The sequence below is a fragment of the Somniosus microcephalus genome, chromosome 5 (genome assembly GCF_052327205.1).
Source record: "Somniosus microcephalus isolate GS21.2 chromosome 5, FLI_Smic_1.0, whole genome shotgun sequence".
NCBI lineage: Eukaryota > Metazoa > Chordata > Chondrichthyes > Squaliformes > Somniosidae > Somniosus > Somniosus microcephalus.
The window spans coordinates 92872635-92891570 of record NC_140991.1 but is presented as its reverse complement, the minus strand read 5'-3'; the positions used below and the strand labels follow the sequence as shown (position 1 = coordinate 92891570).

Here is an 18936-nt window from a genome sequence, read left to right as displayed (position 1 = left end):
GGCGAGACAACTTGCAAAGCGGCCCTGTGAGTGTATCAGTGTTTGTGGCAGGTCATCAGGAGCATGTAAATATTGTATGGGATCCTTTGCAACATAGAATTACATAGCGTTTACAGCACAGAAACCGGCCATTCGGCCCAACTGGTCTATGCCAATGTTTATGCTCCACACGTGCCTCCTCTCACTACTTCATCTAACATGTTAAAATTTGCTGGGGACTTTCCACACAAAAATTTGTAAATCTCTTACAGATTTTTTTATATATGTGTATATGTATATATATATATATATAAAACTATTGTGTATATAAAGTACATAATGCAAGTAGCAGAATGTATTTTAGTAAAATGCAGCTTTTTTAACATGTAAAGTTTTAATTTTTGGTCACCTTTTTGGTTCCACTGAAATCTCATTTCAGATTTGCAGTGTATCCATGATTGTTTTGTTACCTCTTAATAGCTTTTTGAATATATTTTGAACCAAGTTATAATTTAATTTAAAGAACTCCGTTGGTAAAGAATTTTTCTTAATTAAGAACATAAGAATTAGGAGCAGGAGTGGGCCATCTGGCCCCTCGAGCCTGCTCCGCCATTCAGTAAGATCATGGCTGATCTTCTACCTCAACTCCACTTTCCTGCACTATCCCCATATCCCTTGATTCCCTTAAAATCAGAAATCTAACGATCTCTGTCTCGAATATACTCAATGACTGAGCCTCCACAGCTCTCTGGGGTAGAGAATTCCAAAGATGCACCGCTCTGAGTGAAGAAATTTCTCCTCATCTAAGTCCTAATTGGCCGACCGCTTATTCTGAGACTGTGACTCCTGATTCTAGACACCCCAGCCAGGGGAAACATCCTCCCTGCATCTACCCTGTCAAGCCCTGTAAGACTTTTGTATATTTTAATGAGATCACCTCTCATTCTTCTAAACTCTAGAGAATATAGGCTTAGTCTACTCAATCACTCCTCATAGGACAATCCCCCCTTCCCAGGAACCAGTCTGGTGGACCTTCGTTGCACTCCCTCTATGGCAAATATATCCTTCCTTAGGTAAGGAGACCAAATATGTACATAATACTCCAGGTGTGGTCTCACCAGGGCCCTATATAATTGCCGTAAGATGTCTTTACTCTTATACTCAAATCCTCTTGTAATAAAGGCCAACATACTACAGGTAGACTACCCTTTATCCGGACTTCTGAAACCCTCTAAAAACCGAAGGTTTTTTCGTTCAGCGTAAGTCGTGCGTACGACTTACGCTGAACGAAAAAACCTTCGGTTTTTAGAGGGCTCCGGTTTCGGAAGTTCGGATAAAGGGTAAGTCGTGCGCACGAGACCCCGCCGGCCCCGACAACCGCGGACCCCCCCCCCCCCCGCGGACCCCGCCGGCCCCGACCCCCGCCGACCCCCCCGCCGGCCCCGACAACCGCCGCCCCCGCCGACCCACCTTCCGAAATCCGAAATTCTCTGAAAACCGAAACTCAGTTGGTCCCGAGGTTTTCGGATAAAGGATAGTCTACCTGTATTTGCTTTCCTAATTGCTTGCTGTACCTGCATGTTAACTTTCAGTGATTCGTGTACAAGGACACCCAGGTTTCTCTGAACACCAACATTTCCCAATCTCTCACCATTTAAAAAATACTCTGCTTTTCTATTTTTCCTACCAAAGTGGATAACTTCACATTTTATTCCATTTGCCATGTTCTTGCCCCACTCACTTAGCTTGTCTGTATCCCCTTGAAGCCTCTTTGCATCCTCCTCACAACTTACATTCCCACCCAGCTTTGTATCATCAGCAAACTTGAATATATTACATTTGGCCCCCTCATCCAAATCATTGATATAGATTGTGAGTAGCTGAGGCTCAAGCACTGATCCTTGTGGTACCCCACTAGTTACAGCCTGCCAACCCGAAAATGACCCGTTTATTCCTACTCTCTGTTTTCTGTCTGTTAACCAATCCTCAATCCATGCTAGTATATTACCCCCAATCCCATGAGCCTTAATTTTGTTTAATAACCTCTTACGTGGCACATTATCGAATGCCTTCTAAAAATCCATATACACTGCTTCCCTCATATCTATTCTGGTAGTTACAACCTCAAAAAACTCTAACAATTTTGTCAAACACAATTTCCCTTTCATAAATCCGTGTTGACTCTGCCCAATCCTATTATTATTTTCTAAGTGCCCTGTTACCACGTCCTTAATAATAGATTCTAGCATTTACCCTACTACTGATGTCAGGCTAACTGGTCTGTAGTTCCCCATTTTCTCTCTTCCTCCTTTCTTAAATAGTGGGGTTACATTTGCTACATTCCAATCCACGGGAACTGTTCTAGAATCGATGGGATTTTGGAAAATGACATCCACTATCTCTATAGCCACCTCTTTCAAAACCCTAGGATATAGTCCATCAGGTTCAGGGGATTTATCGGCTTTCAGTCCCATTAATTTCACCAGTACTATTTTTTTGATAATACTATTTCTTTCAGTTCCTCATTCTCACTAGACCCTTGGTTTTCCACTATTTCCAGGAATTTTTTTGCGTCTTCTTCCGTGAAGACAGATACAAAGTATTTATTTAATTTCTCTGCCATTTCCTTATTCCCCATTATAATTTCTCCTGTCTCAGCCTGTAAGGGACCCACGTTTACTTTTGCTAATCTTTTCCTTTTTACATACCTGTAGAAGCTTTTACAGTCGGTTTTTATGTCTCTCGCTAGTTTACTCTCATATTCTATTTTCCCTTTCTTTATCAATTTCTTGGTCCTCCTTTGCTGAATTCTAAAATCCTCCCAATCCTCAGGCTTACTACGCTTTTTGGCAACATTATAAGCCTCCTCCTTTGATCTAATACTATCTTTAACTTCTCTTGTTAGCCACGGCTGCACCACTTTTCCTGTGGAGTTTTTGTGCCTTAAAGGAATGTATATTTGTTGTAAATTATGTATTCATTCTTTAAACGCTAGCTTCTCTACCATCATATCTTCTAATGTAGTTTCCCAATCTACCTTAGTCAACTCACCCCTCATACCTACATAGTTTGCATTGTTTAGTTTTAAGACCCTAGCTTCAGATTTAACTAAATCACTTTCACATTCAATATAAAATTCTATCATATTATGGTCACTCTTCTCGAAATTCCCCTTTACTACAAGGTTATTAATTAACCCTTTCTCATTGTACTATTCTTCATTGTGGTGTATAATATCCTTCTGAGCAGTTTTACAAATTAACCCATTGTGAGCAAGTTTGCCGGATTGACGATGTGCTTTCAAAACTGGGCATGTGAAAGAGATGCTCAGTCCTTGACTGGTACAGCGCCACCTAGGGGCTGTAATGTTCATACTTATAATGTCTATAAAATGGAAATGTGAAATTATCCACTCCGGTAGGAAGAATAGAAAAGCAGAATATTTCTTAAAAGGTGCGAAACTAGTAAATGTTGGGATGCAGAGGGATTTGGGTGTCCTTGTACACAAAGCACACAAAGCACAAAGTTAACATGCAGGTACAGCAATTAGGAAAGCAAATGGTGTGTTAGTCTTTATTGCAAGGGGTTTGAAGTATAAGAGTAAGGAAGACTTGCTGCAATTATATAAGGCTTTGGTGAGACCACACCTGGAGTACTGTGTTCAGCTTTGGTCTCCTTACCTAAGGAAGATGTACTTGCCTTAGAGGCGGTGCAACAAAGGTTCATTAGTTTGATTCCTGGGATGAGAGGGTTGTCCTATGAGGAGAGATTAAGTAGAATGGGCCTATACTCTCTGGAGTTTAGAAGAATGAGAGGTGATCTCATTGAAACATATAAAATTCTTTGAGGGCTTGACAGGGTAGATGCTGAGAGGTTGTTTCCCCTGGCTGGAGAGTCTAGAACTAAAGGTTATAGTTTCAGGATAAGGGGTCGGCCACTTAGGACTGATGAGAAATGTATTCACTCATGAATTCCAGAGCAGGCTCCAGGGGCCGTATGGCCTACTGCTGCTCATATTTCTTATGTTCTTGTGTTCTTACAAGTGACAAAGTAACAGGAGACAAAAAGCAAAAATGTTGGAACTACACAGGTCAAGTCAGAATCAGCGGAGAGAAACCAAATTAATGTTTCACTCAGACAGCTGTTCTCAGAACAAAGAGGAGGGACAGGCAGAAAATAAAAATGAGGAAGTTAAACCTATCTGTCCCAAAATCCTTTCTGTGAAGAAAAAAAGATAAAAAATCCCGAAATGCGACATTTCTTCAACTAGGGGACTACGTAATAGTAGAGTACATCAACAAACAAAGCATAGGTTCATGGCACAAAGGGGGGCATGTACATTAAACCCACACACCCATGCACTGATACTTAAAATTTAAAAATGTATTCACATTTAATATATCTTACCATTCATTCAATGCACAGAAAATAAAACATCAGTTCCAAAGCCTCAGAGCTAAAACAGTGGGCCTACACATACTACATGCACACATTGTGGAATCGTGCAAGGAGGTCCAAGAACATGATTAACTAGGCATCAGATTCCGCAAGCACAAACATTGATATTTTTGGAGTCAGGCTTCATTATCCCTCTATTTTCAGTCATTCTTATTTAAGTAAGTCCCACAATTAATTCGCAATGGTTCAGGTCTCCTCTCTCTAGTCGTGCTACTTCTGTGGGTACTTCTGTGATCTTGCCTTGAGAACTTAAATTCTTAAAGGTGTGATTGACAGTTTGGGATAAAGCAAGCATGAATTTTTTGGGGGGGGTCTTTTTAAATTGCAGTCTATGCATTATCTTGGTTATTGTGCTTTTGGCTGCTGTTGCCTTTTGGTAACACTAGACACCTTCTGCAGAGACATTTTCCCATAGCACTGCTGCTGAGAGGAGCTGCTCCTTCAGCCATGACCACAGTGCTCAGTATGGGTGTTCCATTGGACCTTGCAATGGCTGGTATAGATTTGGAGGAGGATTAGGAGTTCAGACAGCATAAAGAAAGGTGCGTGTGCTTGCACATTAGATGTCTGGCACCCACTTGGATTTAGCCCAGCACCCAAGTAGTCAGACCCAGGCATATAACTTGGGCATGTGGCAAATGGCTGTGCACACAGTAGCAAGGCCAATATAATGCCATGTTCTTGATGGGCAGATGTGCCTGTGTGTTACTGAGTGAGCTTGACTGGCTACCAAGAAGTTGCTGAAGAGAACATTTGGCTTGTTGGACTGCCGCGAAACATTAAGCTCTTCCTCGCCCACACCCAGTATGGCCTCCACCCCCACGATTTTCAAAGCTGCCTCTTCGTGGCAGGTGAGACAAGGTAGGTTGGCAGAGGTGGCACGAGGTACTCTCTCTGTGGTTATGGGCAGTCTGCTCTTCAAAAACACACAAAACATGCTTTCGGCATTGGCATGTAACATGAGGTGCACCCCCCCATTGTGTGCCCTGTGTACATTCCCTTCTGTGTGCATGGGTGACTACACAGTATACACATAGTTAAAGGTGGCATATTGACTTGATGGTACAACATTCAAAGTACAAGAAAAGCATGTGTAAATTGTTGTGTAACATGTGAATGGTTGTGCTGGTGCTTTCCATGTTCTGTTGCTGACACTGCACCTTGATGAGGGCGTAGTGCTTGTGCCATGCATACTATGGGCATAGATTACATTTGAGTTATCAAACTACAGGCAACCTTACCTTGGCACTCTTTGGTCCGTAGAATATCTTTTTCATAAGTTCCCATGACCATGGATGTGGGAGACAGTATTCATTCTGTCACGTCCTGCCAAGCATGCTGCACATTTGATCTCTCCTCTGCACATACCCTCCTCTGCCTTATCTCTTCTACCAATGTCAACTCATCAAAGTACCAGTTCCAGCACTCATCCCTTGGCAAGACTCCATGGTCTCGGCAGCGATCACACAATTCAAGTCCTGTAAGAGCTGGTGCTCTCCCTGTTTCCCGCCCACCTGCAGTTATAGCACTCTCTGCACTTGTGGAATTTCCTTAGGGCGTGCATGTAAATTACTTTAGCTGGCTCCAGTCATTTTGCCAAGTGCTGTGTAATTGACTTTTACATTTTATACCAGGCAGATCAGGGTGGAAGAGTGACTGAGATATAGATCAGGTGAGGGAGAGAGAAGTTACAAGCACTACGTGAGGGGAAGAACGAGGAGATTCGTTGCAGTTGGTGAAAGCAACATTACACTTCTTGAACATCAGAGACATTCCTCAATTTCACATGGGTTTCTCTGATGTAATTCCCCAAATTCAAACTAGCAGATACCCAGAAGCAGTGCTGCTGAACATGTTTCTTTAAAAAAAAAAATTGTGTTCAGGATGTGGGCATCAGTGTCAAGGACGCATTTAATACTCGGTTATACTTTGTAGCAATTGTTCGCATAACCGAGCGGCTTGCTAGGCCACTTCAGAGGGCACTAAGAGTAAACCACATAGTGCAGATTAGACTGGGTCGGGGTCGCGGGTTTCCTTTAGTAAAAGACATTCGTGAACCAAATGGGTTTTTACAACCACGGTCATTTTTTCTGGTGCTAGCCCACAAATTACAACATTTATTAAAGCAGGTCAGGCAGCATCTGTGGAGAAAGAAACAGAGTTAACTGGCGAAGGGTCAGCGACCTGAAATGTTAACTCTGTTTTTCTCTCTCCACAGATGCTGCCTGACCTGCTGAGTATTTCCAGCATTTTCTGTTTTTATTTCAGATTTCCAGCATCCGCAGTATTTTGCTTTTGTAACATTTATTAAATGCAGTTTCACAACTTGCCATTGTGGGATTTGAAATGATAACTTCTGGGTTGTCAGTCCAGTCATGTAACCACAACACTACCTCACCTGCATTAGATTCGCAACATATACGTTGTGTGGAAAGAGTCCCAAAGTTAATGTGAAAGGTGGTTGACAATTGTTCTTAATAAATAATAGAACCTAGCAAAATGTAAGCTAGTAGAAAAGATTTACAGGTTGTCTCAGCTGTAGTCCACTGAGATTTGAATTGTGTTTTGTGACACTTGTAAAGATATCTAGATGTGAATTCCTGTGACATTGTGTTTCCCCCCCCCCCCAGACTTCTCGATTACTGCGGCATGTGTCAGGAACTGAACCCTTAGAGATTACTTGTTTACATGCAGAAGAAACATTTCAGGTTATTGGTCCACAGGTATGCAAGTTTTTACTGTTTATAATTTTCCCACAATGATTAATTATCATTAAAAAAAAAAAAAAAATCTAGTGATGTGCATGAAGCTTTATTCAAGGACATGGGTTTACTTCAGTTTAGATCAATCAAGAATTTATTTTTGCTTGTAATTTACCCCTTTATTTTAAAAGATATTTTCTCCCTCCCCTTTTTCCAGTCACCACGTACTATTCATCAGCTGCGACAGGCAGGGCAGGTGGATAGACAACTTATTTCCAGCTTTTGGTTACGTTGCTTCTGCGTAAGTGACTAGAAGGTGTGTGAGAGAAGACTGGTGATGAGACTGACTAAATTTCCCTCACTCTAATGAGGAAGTGGCTGAATTTTGCTCAACATCTCCTCATAGCAGTGGGACTGCAATTATTAACTCAGTGGAGGGATAGGCGGCTGTTGTCAAACATCATTGAACTGCTCCCTGGTGCTAGATTGTGGAGCTCTTATGCTCTGTGCCAGCTTTTACTTTAATTTTTACACCTAGCAACAAGAAAATCTTTTATAACTGTTCTATATCAACGAGTCCACTGAATTTAGGTCGCAACTGAACTTCAGATCTAAACACTTTTTATTTAGTGTGTCTAAATGCAAAAAAGAATTTGACTCACGCGGTCCCCAAGGTCTACTACCTCCACATCTTTAATAACACCTAGTGCACAATAGACTTTCTTTATACTGTCAAATGAATTATTCTGTTTTGTTCTCAGATCATTTCTGCTGCACAGACCTTGGCTCTTCACCCTTCTAGTAAGATTGCCAAAGAAAACCTAGATGTCTTTTGTGAAGCCTGGGAGTCACAACTGAACGATATGTCCATCCTATTGAAAGAAATTAATGATGTATTTGAAGGACGAAGAGGTGAATAGTCTGACTGAGGTTTAAGTGTTCTCTCTATTACATTTCGATTGTCAGTTGGGTCGTGTAATATGTAGATTCTAACTGAGGAAGAAAATTACCGTGCAAAATCACTGAAGAATTCTAGTGACATATTTCAAATAGCAAATAAGCAAACTGGCTGTGACTGTAAAATTCCACAACCTTTTCGTGATCTAAAAATGTGCCCCAGGCCATCTATTTACAAGGCATAAAATTCAGGGAAAGCTTGTTATCTCATTGGTACAGAGGTAATCTGATTAATATGTTAAGTTAAAGTGTCAGAGAAATGTGAGAGTGGCAGGTTTCGACTCTTGAGTCTGAGAGAGGCCCACAGTTTTTGTGTCAATTGTTTGTATTGTTCAAAGCACAGATTTTATATAGTATTGAATGGGTTAATTATTATAATTCTGTCACGGGGGTTTCAAAAATTATGGATATTTTATCTGAGATTTCTTCGTAATAATCGCTTCACCTGATAATATAGTGAATGTAGCAATTTGATTTTTTAATTGCTGTCCTACCCTTTGATTCGGCTAATAGCTCTTGAATTTTGCATCTTACACCTTTGGATTTTTTCTGTGGTTGTTGAGGTTTAGTGGAATTCGTACTCGGTTCTTTTGATGTGCACAGAGAGCTTCTCTGAGCAGCAGGTTATCCACTTAATCTTGGTTTTCTTCATCTAAGACATGTGAAAAGATTTTTTTCCATAGCTAACCTTTATTTGAAGACATTATGATCAGAAATCAAATTTGTACAAGAGATACTTTTTTAAGCAATGCGCTGTTTTTCACAAAAGTGTTTAGGAGCTTACGATAATTCACAGCATATTGATCCCAGTGTTGGTATTGTGGAATCTCCATTGTTCACATCAACAAATTTACTAAGCAGTGGGGAGAAGTAGCTAGTTCTCTGTTAAAGATTACAGTGCTTAGCCTAATATCCCCAGCTTATTTTTGACGTATAACTTTTGATTGAAGTGTCCACTAATCTGTGAAGAATTGGAAGGTTGCTAAGATTGGAGCATTGCTACAAGGAGCGACTATTAGTAGGACTGTTTACACTGGAGAAAAGTAGGCTCATAGGAGACTGTATCGACGCTTTCAAGGGGTGTAGATCAACCAAATCCTACTAAATTGCTTGAAACAAACACAAACTGTAACTTGGGCCACGGACCTGAGGTCAGAAGAGAGAAGATGAACAGACAGTTTAGGTTTAACTAACTTACACAGAGGGAGCCCAAGAAGACAGTGAGGACAGATAGAGTCAGCAAATTTAAGAAGGGCTAAATACTTTTTTGGCAAAAGATGCAATTGAGAGGTATAAGAAATAAGTATAGTACAGTATTTTCTGAACTTCGGGAGCAGCCAGATGGACAGCAGTGGTCTTGTTGGGTATGTACGTTCCTATGACGTTCCGGTCCTATAAACCCAGTGTTCCGTATGCTGTGCTGATGAGAATTGGCATTGAAATAGAAGAGAAAAGACAAGTGGTAGAGCATGAAATTCAGCAAATAGAGTGATCCTGAAGGACAAGAATCAGAAAGGAGAACAAAAACATTAATCAACAAAACCTAGGAGACAGAAGTAAAATGGTCAGTTTAAGATGAAGGGGATAAAGACTCCTGGCAAAAAATAAGAAATAGATAAAACAACAGAAGCAAGTTGTGTCGTATGATTTGTTGACTTGGATGGCTGAGTAAAAAGGGTACTCCTCGGATACAACGTTACTGCAGAATTTAATTAGTGAACATAACATCTAGTTTAATATCTATTAGCATTTGATGCGAATAGCAATACAGGTAGACTATCCTTTATCCGAAAACCTCGGGACCAGCCGAGTTTCGGATAAAGGAGAATTTCGGATTTCGGAAGGTGGGTCGGCGGGGGGTCGTGCGCACGACTTACGCTGACGCTCAGCGTAAGGGGGTCGGGGCCGGCGGGGGGGGGGGGCGGTCGGCGGTTGTCGGGGCCGGCGGGGGGGGTCGGCGGTTGTCGGGGCCGGCGGGGTCCGCGGGGGGGTCGGGGCCGGGGGGGTCCGCGGTTGTCGGGGCCGGCGGTTGTCGGGGCCGGCGGGGTCCGTGGGGGGGTCGGCGGTTGTCGGGGCTGGCGGGGTCGGCGGTTGTCGGGGCCGGCGGGGGGTCGTGCGCACGACTTACCCTTTATCCGAACTTCCAAAACTGGAACCCTCTAAAAACCGAAGGTTTTTTCGTTCGTACGCACGACTTACGCTGAACGAAAAAACCTTCGGTTTTTAGAGGGTTTCGGTTTTCGGAAGTCCGGATAAAGGGTAGTCTACCTGTATTGCAATTGATCTTGTGCCTCATGGTGTAAATATTGTACTCTTCCTGCAAATTTTGATTTGCCTATTGTGTTTTTGCCATCACTAATTTTTCACAGGGAGGGAGAGGCAAAGGTATTTAAAGAGTTAAGCCCCCCCACATCCAATCTCTAACAATTGAGAGGAGTGACATCTTTAAATTTAAAACAATGGTTTTTTATCGTAACCCATAAAATGGGCGTTAGGCCTCCAAATTTTGGAGCTTGGGATGTGCATATTCTGCTTAGTTGAATCTGGTCTTGAGCGGCCTAACCAGTGGTCCTTAAAGGCACAGCTGTAGGCCACTCCAAAAAAAAAAAAAGGCCCAAAAAATGTTCAGTTTTTATTTTTGTGGGCCCAGGAGAAGCAGGTGGGGTGTTGCTCGTGGGCCAACAAAAAACTCTGGCCTGCTGCTGGTGCATGTGAGGATCTACTCCGCCCCCCCCCCACCGCCAGAATCACTTTCTCCCCCAACCCCAGACCCAGCCTGCCGGCCAGCTCCACAAGGTAATTGGCCAAATTCCTGTCCACCACTACCGCCATCTAACTGAAGCCCAAAGCTGAATTTAGATAGGCCCTCAGGCTGGAATAGGCCAAGTCAAATTTCTCCCCTCTCCCCCACATATTTCCTAATTCTTGCATATTACGTTAAGTTGCAATATTTATAGAGTTCTAGCATTTCTCTCCGTTCAAAGGTTAGAAGTGCTCCACCCTTCTCTTGAAGTATCAACGTCCTCTGAAATTTTTGTAACAATTTAATTGAAGTCCGAGTCATTTTCTCAAGACCAGTAAGTAAATGTGGAATCTTAGTAACACAATGCAGTTGTCATGTAGCTTCAGCAGAATGTTTGCATAATACATTTTTGATAAGACTGAGAGCACAAGGAGGACGTTGTGCAGGTTTGATGTGTTTCTCTTACATAAAAATATAGCAGGTTATGCTGTTTAATTTGAGCATGGCATGAATTACGGGTCGTGTCTCTGTGCACTATTAGTCTGAATCTTTAATTTGGCTGCTACAATTGATTTTTGGAGGTGTGCATATTTTAAAGATTCAAAGGACAAAGTTAACTAATAAAAGCACAGATTGGGACTAGTGAAAATTTGTTGTGAGGTATGTCATTTCCTTAGTAATGCTGAATCTAGGAGTAATGACTTACGATTATTGTAACAATTACTGTTTAAGACAATCAGACAAAGTGCATGGTGAAAAACAAATTGCCGTGTATTAATACCATGGTAAACAGAACATTTTGAACAACCGAGCAGGAATTATTGTTCTGAGTTAACCATGTGGTAATGAATTGATTTAGACAAAGGAAAAGCCAAAAACCAATGGCCACTGTTTTAAGAGATTCTGGAACCTGATGTTATCTTGAGAAGCTCAATGTTATGTAGTGACCACTTAGACAATAACAACATGGGAATCCATCACAAACTTTGCTCTGGTTGTGGTATATGTAGTGTATGTACCTTGAAGAAGGAACTATATTCTGCAGCCCCTGTATACTGCAGTACCAATAGTGACCACCCCTGTATATAAGTCTGTGTAGTAACTTTGTCTTGCAGTTCCAGTTTTGTCTCCATTCAGTAAACACTTGTTATAACCAACTTCTGCAGTCCGTGTCTCAATTACACACGGACATTACATTGGTGACGAACAGATCCGAACTTACCTACAGTTCTGCACCACCTCACGGGGATCCATCCCTGAAGCGAAGTTATTGGAGGTCGAAGCCAGAAGGAAGAAATCCAAAAAGAAAGGAAAAAGAAAAAAAAGACAGAGGAAACGGGCGTCGACCGTGGGCAACCACCCTCTGATTCATCGAATGCGAAGATTTGCAGGAGAGGCTGTCGAAAGCTGGGCTTGGTTCTCCAGTCTATGGTGTTCCAGCTAGTCGGGCTGGTGGCAGGTAGTACACTGATCCTTCCTGGGCTGCGGTGGGCTAGAGCTCGATCAGGTGGCTTTTCAACGGGGCCGAGCAGCGTTGTCGGGAAAGAGGAGAGAGAGAGAGAGGGTGGAGCACACAGGGCGCGGCCGGTGCTACGAAGCCGGGCAGCGTACAGACCCGAGAAGAGGGAGGAAAGTGTCCCATAGGGTCTGCTCTGACGACGGGAACAGTAATTAAAATAAAGGAAAAAGAAGTTAGAAGCGCAGAAAGCCGCGAGGAGCTGTAGTTTGCCACGGGGACCGTGGAGAGCGGCGTTGGCAGCAGCGCGGGGGGAAGCGCGCGAAGACCATAGGGCGTCGCCATCAAGGCATAAAAACGCCAGCAACAGCGCTGGCAGCAGCGGAAAAGACAGAAAGCGCGGGAGGCGCCATCTTAATCCAGCGGGGAAGAAGGCAAAGTGCGGGAGGCGCCATTTTGTTCAATCGGGGAAGAAGGCAAAGCGCGGGAGGCGCCATCTTAGATCTCCAAGATGCCGAAGACTGGCAATATCACTGCCTTCGATAATGAAATAGAAGACTGGACCCCATATGTGGAAAGAGTCGAAGTATATTGCAAGGCAAATGAAGTAGCCGATGAGAAAAAGGCATCGGTACTACTAAACTTAATGGGCGCAAGAACGTACGGCCTATTGCGGAACCTGATCACTCCAGTCAAACCGATGGCAAAGAGTTTTAACGAAATTGTTGATATCCTACAGGAACACCTAAATCCTACACCGCTGCTGATATCAGAAAGATTTAAATTCCACAAGAGAAATCAGCATAAAGATGAGAGCAATGCTGATTACCTTACGGAACTACGCAAGCTATCAAAGCACTGCCAGTTCGGAGCAGGACTGGCAGATACCCTACGGGACAAATTTGTCTGTGGACTCCTGAGTGAAGGAACCCGGAAGAGGTTACTCTCGGAGGAAGAGCTGACGCTAGATAAGGCTTTCAGCGTGGCAGTATCGTACGAAGCAGCAGCAAGGGGAGCTGTGGAAATACAGCAAAAGCCACAGGAATATGGCACCCATGAAATGATAAGGGGATTTGAAAAATGTTATCGCTGCAGCAGAACAACCCATGACCAGAAGGACTGCTGGTTCAAGGACAAAACATGCAGGCAATGCGGAAAGATGGGACACATTGCACGAGTTGGCAGGTCCGGGAAGAAGACTAACGACAACAAAAAGACTATTAAGGAAAAGTACAGGAAAGTACAAAAGATGACGGACAGTAGTTCCGAAGACCAGAAGAGCGATAGTGAATCCGGGAACAAGAGACTAAGCTGTCTCAAACTACACAACGTAATCGCAAAAGAGGATCACCGAACCATTTGGGTCACCCTCACGATAGCAGGGTCCCAAGTCAAAATGGAATTGGATACAGGATCAGCCCTGACCGTCATGAATCGACGAGACTACGAGCGGCTATTCTCACACATACCCTTGAAAGACACATCCATTGTCTTGAAGACATATACGGGGCAGAAAGTATACCCCAGAGGGAAAATAAGGGTGCCTGTCGAATACAACGGCAAGGAAATACAGAAATTGTATCTGTACATACTGCAAGCTGGTGGACCACCGTTATTGGGACGTGAATGGATCAGAAAGATAAGTTTAGACTGGCACTCCGTTCAGGCACTGACTGTGACTGGTAAAAAGGATGATGACATCACACCTGGACGATTGTCAAAAATCTTAGCTAACGCTAAAGAGGTATTTCAACAAGGACTGGGAACTCTTAAAGGCGTAACCGCCACGATAAAAATAGAAGATAATGCAATTCCCAAGTTTTTCAAAGCAAGACCGGTACCGTATGCAATTCGCCCAGCCGTCGAGGCAGAGCTGGAGAATGCAGGCGTGTTATCTAAGGTAGACTGGAGCGAGTGGGTGACACCCACCGTTCCTGTCATGAAGAAAACGTTAAACAATAAGTCTGAGGAGCCAAGGAAGGTTTGCATCTGTGGGGACTTCAAGGTGACTGTGAACCCAGTCCTTCACACAGTACAGTATCCTCTTCCGAGGATAGAAGATATTTTTGCCTCACTATCTGGAGGGAAACGTTTTACAAAAATTGACCTAGCGCAAGCATATTTGCAGATGGAGGTTGAAGAATCCTCTAGGAAATATCTCACGATAAACACTCACAAAGGTCTTTACCAGTATAATCGACTGGTATTCGGAATAGCATCAGCTCCGGCTATATGGCAAAGAGCGATGGAACAAGTCCTGCAAGGGATTCCGGGGACTCAGTTACTTGGACGACATCCTAGTGACAGGTGAAAATGACAGTGAACACCTTGCCAACCTAGAGCAGGTGCTTACTAGACTAAGAGAACATGGGCTACGAGCCAATCGCCCCAAGTGCGAGTTTTTTAAGAAACAAATATCGTATTGTGGCCACGTGATTGATGAAGAGGGGTTACATAAGTCCCCTGACAAAATTGAAGCGGTAGTTAAGGCTCCAGCGCCTGAAAATGTGTCGCAACTGAGGTCATTCCTCGGATTGGTGAATTACTACCATAAGTTTTTGCCGAATTTGTCCACAATTCTGCACCCACTGAATGCCCTGCTACAAACTGGAGTAGCATGGAAATGGAGCGATGAATGTAAGCGGGCCTTTCAGAAGTGTAAAGGCCTGATCACTTCAAGAGAAGTATTGGCTCACTACAACCCATCACTACCGATAAGACTGACGTGTGATGCGTCTCCCTACGGCGTTGGAGCGGTACTGTCACATAAATCCCTTGATGGTTCAGAGAGGCCGATAGCTCTTGCGTCACGCTCGCTAACTGCAGCTGAGCGTAACTATGCCCAGATTGACAGAGAGGCCCTCAGCCTGGTGTGGGGGGTGAAGAAGTTCAATCACTACCTGCACGGACAGAAATTTAATTCTACTAACTGATCATCAACCTCTTGTCTCCATTTTCAACCCTAAGAAGGGCGTCCCGATAATGACAGCACAACGGCTACAGAGGTGGTCCCTTTTCCTAGGGGCACACCAATATGACATTGAGTACAAAGGAACTAAACAGCATGGGAATGCTGATGGATTGTCGCGCCTACCATTGCCGACAGTGGAAGAAGCACCTGCAGTGGATCCTGTGGAGATATTCCACTCGACCATAGTCGAATGTCTACCTGTGACGAATGCAAACATAGAAAAGGAAACACGAAATGACCCGACACTCTCCAGGGTCTATGATTTAATGGTGAAGGGATGGCCAGCACATGGCGAACCACTGTTGCCAGCATTCTCGCCGAGAAGAGAACAGCTGTCAGTGTGCAGAGGAACCTTGATGTGTGGATCCAGAGTAGTAATTCCACCCAAATTGAAGGATAGAGTGCTCAATGAGCTTCATGAGGGTCATCTGGGAGGGGTAAAAATGAAGAACTTAGCCAGAGCGTTTGTGTGGTGGCCGGGAATCGATAGAGAAATCGAAGAGATGACCAAGAGCTGTACAGGATGCCAGAAGGTCCAAAACGCCCCTCTACATCCATGGGAGTGGCCTTCATCTCCATGGCAAAGGGTACACATTGATTTTGCTGGTCCATTTATGGACTCAATGTTTTTAATTGCGGTGGATGCACATTCAAAGTGGCCAGAGGTAATAAAAATGTCCTCAACCACCACAGAAAAAACTATCACAGTCTTACGAACCATATTCGCCAGAAATGGGCTGCCTGAACAGATTTGCTCCGACAATGGACCACAGTTTGTGTCTGAAGAGTTCCGGAGGTTCTTAAAGAATAATGGTGTTAAGCATTACACATCCGCCCCATATCATCCAGCCACCAATGGATTGGCTGAGAGGTTCGTTCAAACATTCAAGAAGGCTATCAAGGCAATGTGTAATGAAGACATACCCCTACAACACAAGGTGGATAACTTCTTGTTTGCCTACCGGAATGCGACACATGCGGTTACCAACCAAACTCCAGCCATGATGTTCTTCAATCGAAGACTAAGATGCCGCTTGGATTTGGCTAAGCCAAACATCAGAAGAGATGTGGAGAACAGGCAGTTTCAGAATATGAATGAAAGGCCAACCAGGAGTTTCAAGATAGGTCAACCAGTTTTGGCCCGGGACTACCGCACAGAGAAATGGCAGCCAGGAATGATCTGCACACGGCAAGGACCTCTAATGTATACCATGGACGTTGGAGAGAGCATTGTAAGACGCCATGCTGACCAGATTCTAGAGTCACTGGAAAACGTTAAATCTACACCACAATCCTATACACCTGGTGATGAAACCGAAGTACCAATTGCATCTACCTCAGAATCGGTGATATTGGAAGCAGACGAACCAAACAACGACGTTGATCCCGAATCAACTTTGCCAGAAGAACCTGATACCCCAAAGAGGCGTTATCCGGACAGAATCAGGAAGCCTCCTCAAAGACTGAATTTATAATTGATTAACTTCAGCTAATATATATAGCAACTGTAATTGTAAATATGTTATTTAATTATTAATCGAATGTTATGTACTGTTTAGCTAAAAGGGGAGGAATTGTAGTGTATGTACCTTGAAGAAGGAACTATATTCTGCAGCCCCTGTATACTGCAGTACCAGTAGTGACCACCCCTGTATATAAGCCTGTGCGGTAACTTTGTATAGTAGTTCCAGTTTTGTCTCCATTTGGTAAACACCTGTTATAACCAACTTCTGCAGTCCGTGTCTCAATTACACACGGACATTACAGTATATTGTCCTATAATGCTGCATTTGTTGTGAACGAAATAGGGATGACACTCGGGGCCAGGAGTGGAGCCACAGCAAATGGTTGTGTCACACTGTAAGTTGCACCAATGATTCTTCATGGTGCAACATCCCCATCTACTGGTGTAAGAACAGTACTTAACTAAGAGTTCTCAGTTTGGAATGTTGAGAAATTTAAGGAACAGGATCAACTCCATTAGACCCAAAAGATCTGTTTCTTTTTGATTGATCTCCACCCAACCGATCCACCTCTGACCATATACCTCCGTCACTGCTCTCTCCAGAAACCCATGCAGTAGCCTTGTGAACCCATTTAGGCTGCACCACTTCAATGACCTTTACTGGTAACTACTCCACCTGGCAATTATTTCAAATATTTATCATTCTTTACGTAAAGAAGTTCTTACTAATATCTGTTTTATATTTACTTTTCACTAAATTTAAATTCATATTCTTGGGTCTTATTTTGAAATATTTTATACCATTTAATATTTAATATGCCTTCATGATATCTGTCCCTAACTGTCGTCTTTCTAGACTTTGCTAACCTTTTAGGTGTCAGCTGTGGCTCAGTGGTAGTGCACTTGCGGGTTCAAGCTCCACTCCAGAGACTTGAGCACACAATCTAGGCGGACACTTCCGGGAGTGCTGCACTGTCGGAGGTGCCACCTTTCGGATAAAAGAAAAGAAAGACTTGCATTTATATAGCGCCTTTCACGACCACTGGGTTTCTCAAAGCGCTTTACAGCCAATGAAGTACTTTTGGAGTGTAGTCACTGTTGAAATGTGCGGATGAGATGTCTTCCCTCTCAGGTGGATGTAAAAGATCCCACGGCACTATTTCGAAGAAGAGCAGGGGAGTTATCCCCGGTGTCCTGGTCAATATTTATCCCTCAACCAACATCACTGAAACAGATTATCTGGTCATTGTCACATTGCTGTTTGTGGGACCTTGTGTGCAAATTGGCTGCCGCGTTTCCCACATTACAACAGACTACATTTCAGAAGTATTTAATTGGCTGTAAAGCACTTGGGGCTTACTGAGGCTGTGAAAGGCGAGACATTTTTTCCTCATAACTCACCCCCATACATTTTTGGATCAATCTTGTTGCTTTTCTCTGCACCCTGTTCCATCCTTGTGTATGTTAATTTTCATAATTCATACATTTTTTTGGTCAAACAAAATAAAAATCAAACATGCCCTTTAAAGAGATCAAATATGATTTTTCTGTTTCTCACATCTTCACAATGCTTTTCACATAACATTGGACAATTGCTTACAAGTGAAGTAATAATGATTCATTTTACAGTATATGTTGCACTGTTACTTTGTGCAGTAAACCTAATGTGCACTTCCCACCTTGTCCTGAAGAGGGATTGAAAGATATTGGCGCGGATTTTGCGGTGGGTAACCATGGTGAACTGTCGGCGTTCGCCGTCATTACCCCTCTGAAACTGACCACAATTTCAAGATTCAGTGCATGCGCATCTAAACATAGGAATCCTGAAGTTGCGGTCAGATTGCTACTCCGACACTGGCTGCACTGTGGGCTCCCCCCCCCCAATTGCCTGCAATCAGTGTAATCTGACGTAAACTTGGGCTTTTCTGCTGTAATATCGCTGTTAAATACCCCATTCAATATTAAGCCTTATTGGAACAGGTGTAACTGGAGTTTTAACAACGTACTAACTGTTAAACAACTGTTATGACCCTGAGAAACTAATTTTTATATTTGTGTCAAATTTCTCCATTGTTAAAAATTACAATTTTTAAAAAACTTTTGTTCATGATATTTCAGCTTCTACCTTATCCCCATGTGAAAATCCTAATCTTTATTTTGCTTTCTGTGACATTTTTAAAAAGTGGGGATAAAAGCTGCTTTTCA

General features: G+C 43.1%; 1 protein-coding gene across 4 annotated transcripts in view; it reads left to right on the top strand.

Annotated features, from left to right (window-relative positions):
* ctnnal1 (catenin (cadherin-associated protein), alpha-like 1) overlaps positions 1-18936 on the top strand; it is a 367498-nt gene that overhangs the window by 326485 nt on the left and 22077 nt on the right. For all 4 annotated transcript variants that reach the window (XR_015078391.1, XM_085987993.1, XM_085987995.1 and 1 more), the window contains 2 exons: positions 7068-7160; positions 7901-8051. Coding sequence is in view for 3 of the 4 variants with exons in the window: in XM_085987993.1 (XP_085844119.1) it covers positions 7068-7160; positions 7901-8051 (244 nt within the window). In the remaining variant the exon portion in view is untranslated. The remainder of the gene's footprint in view (positions 1-7067; positions 7161-7900; positions 8052-18936) is intronic.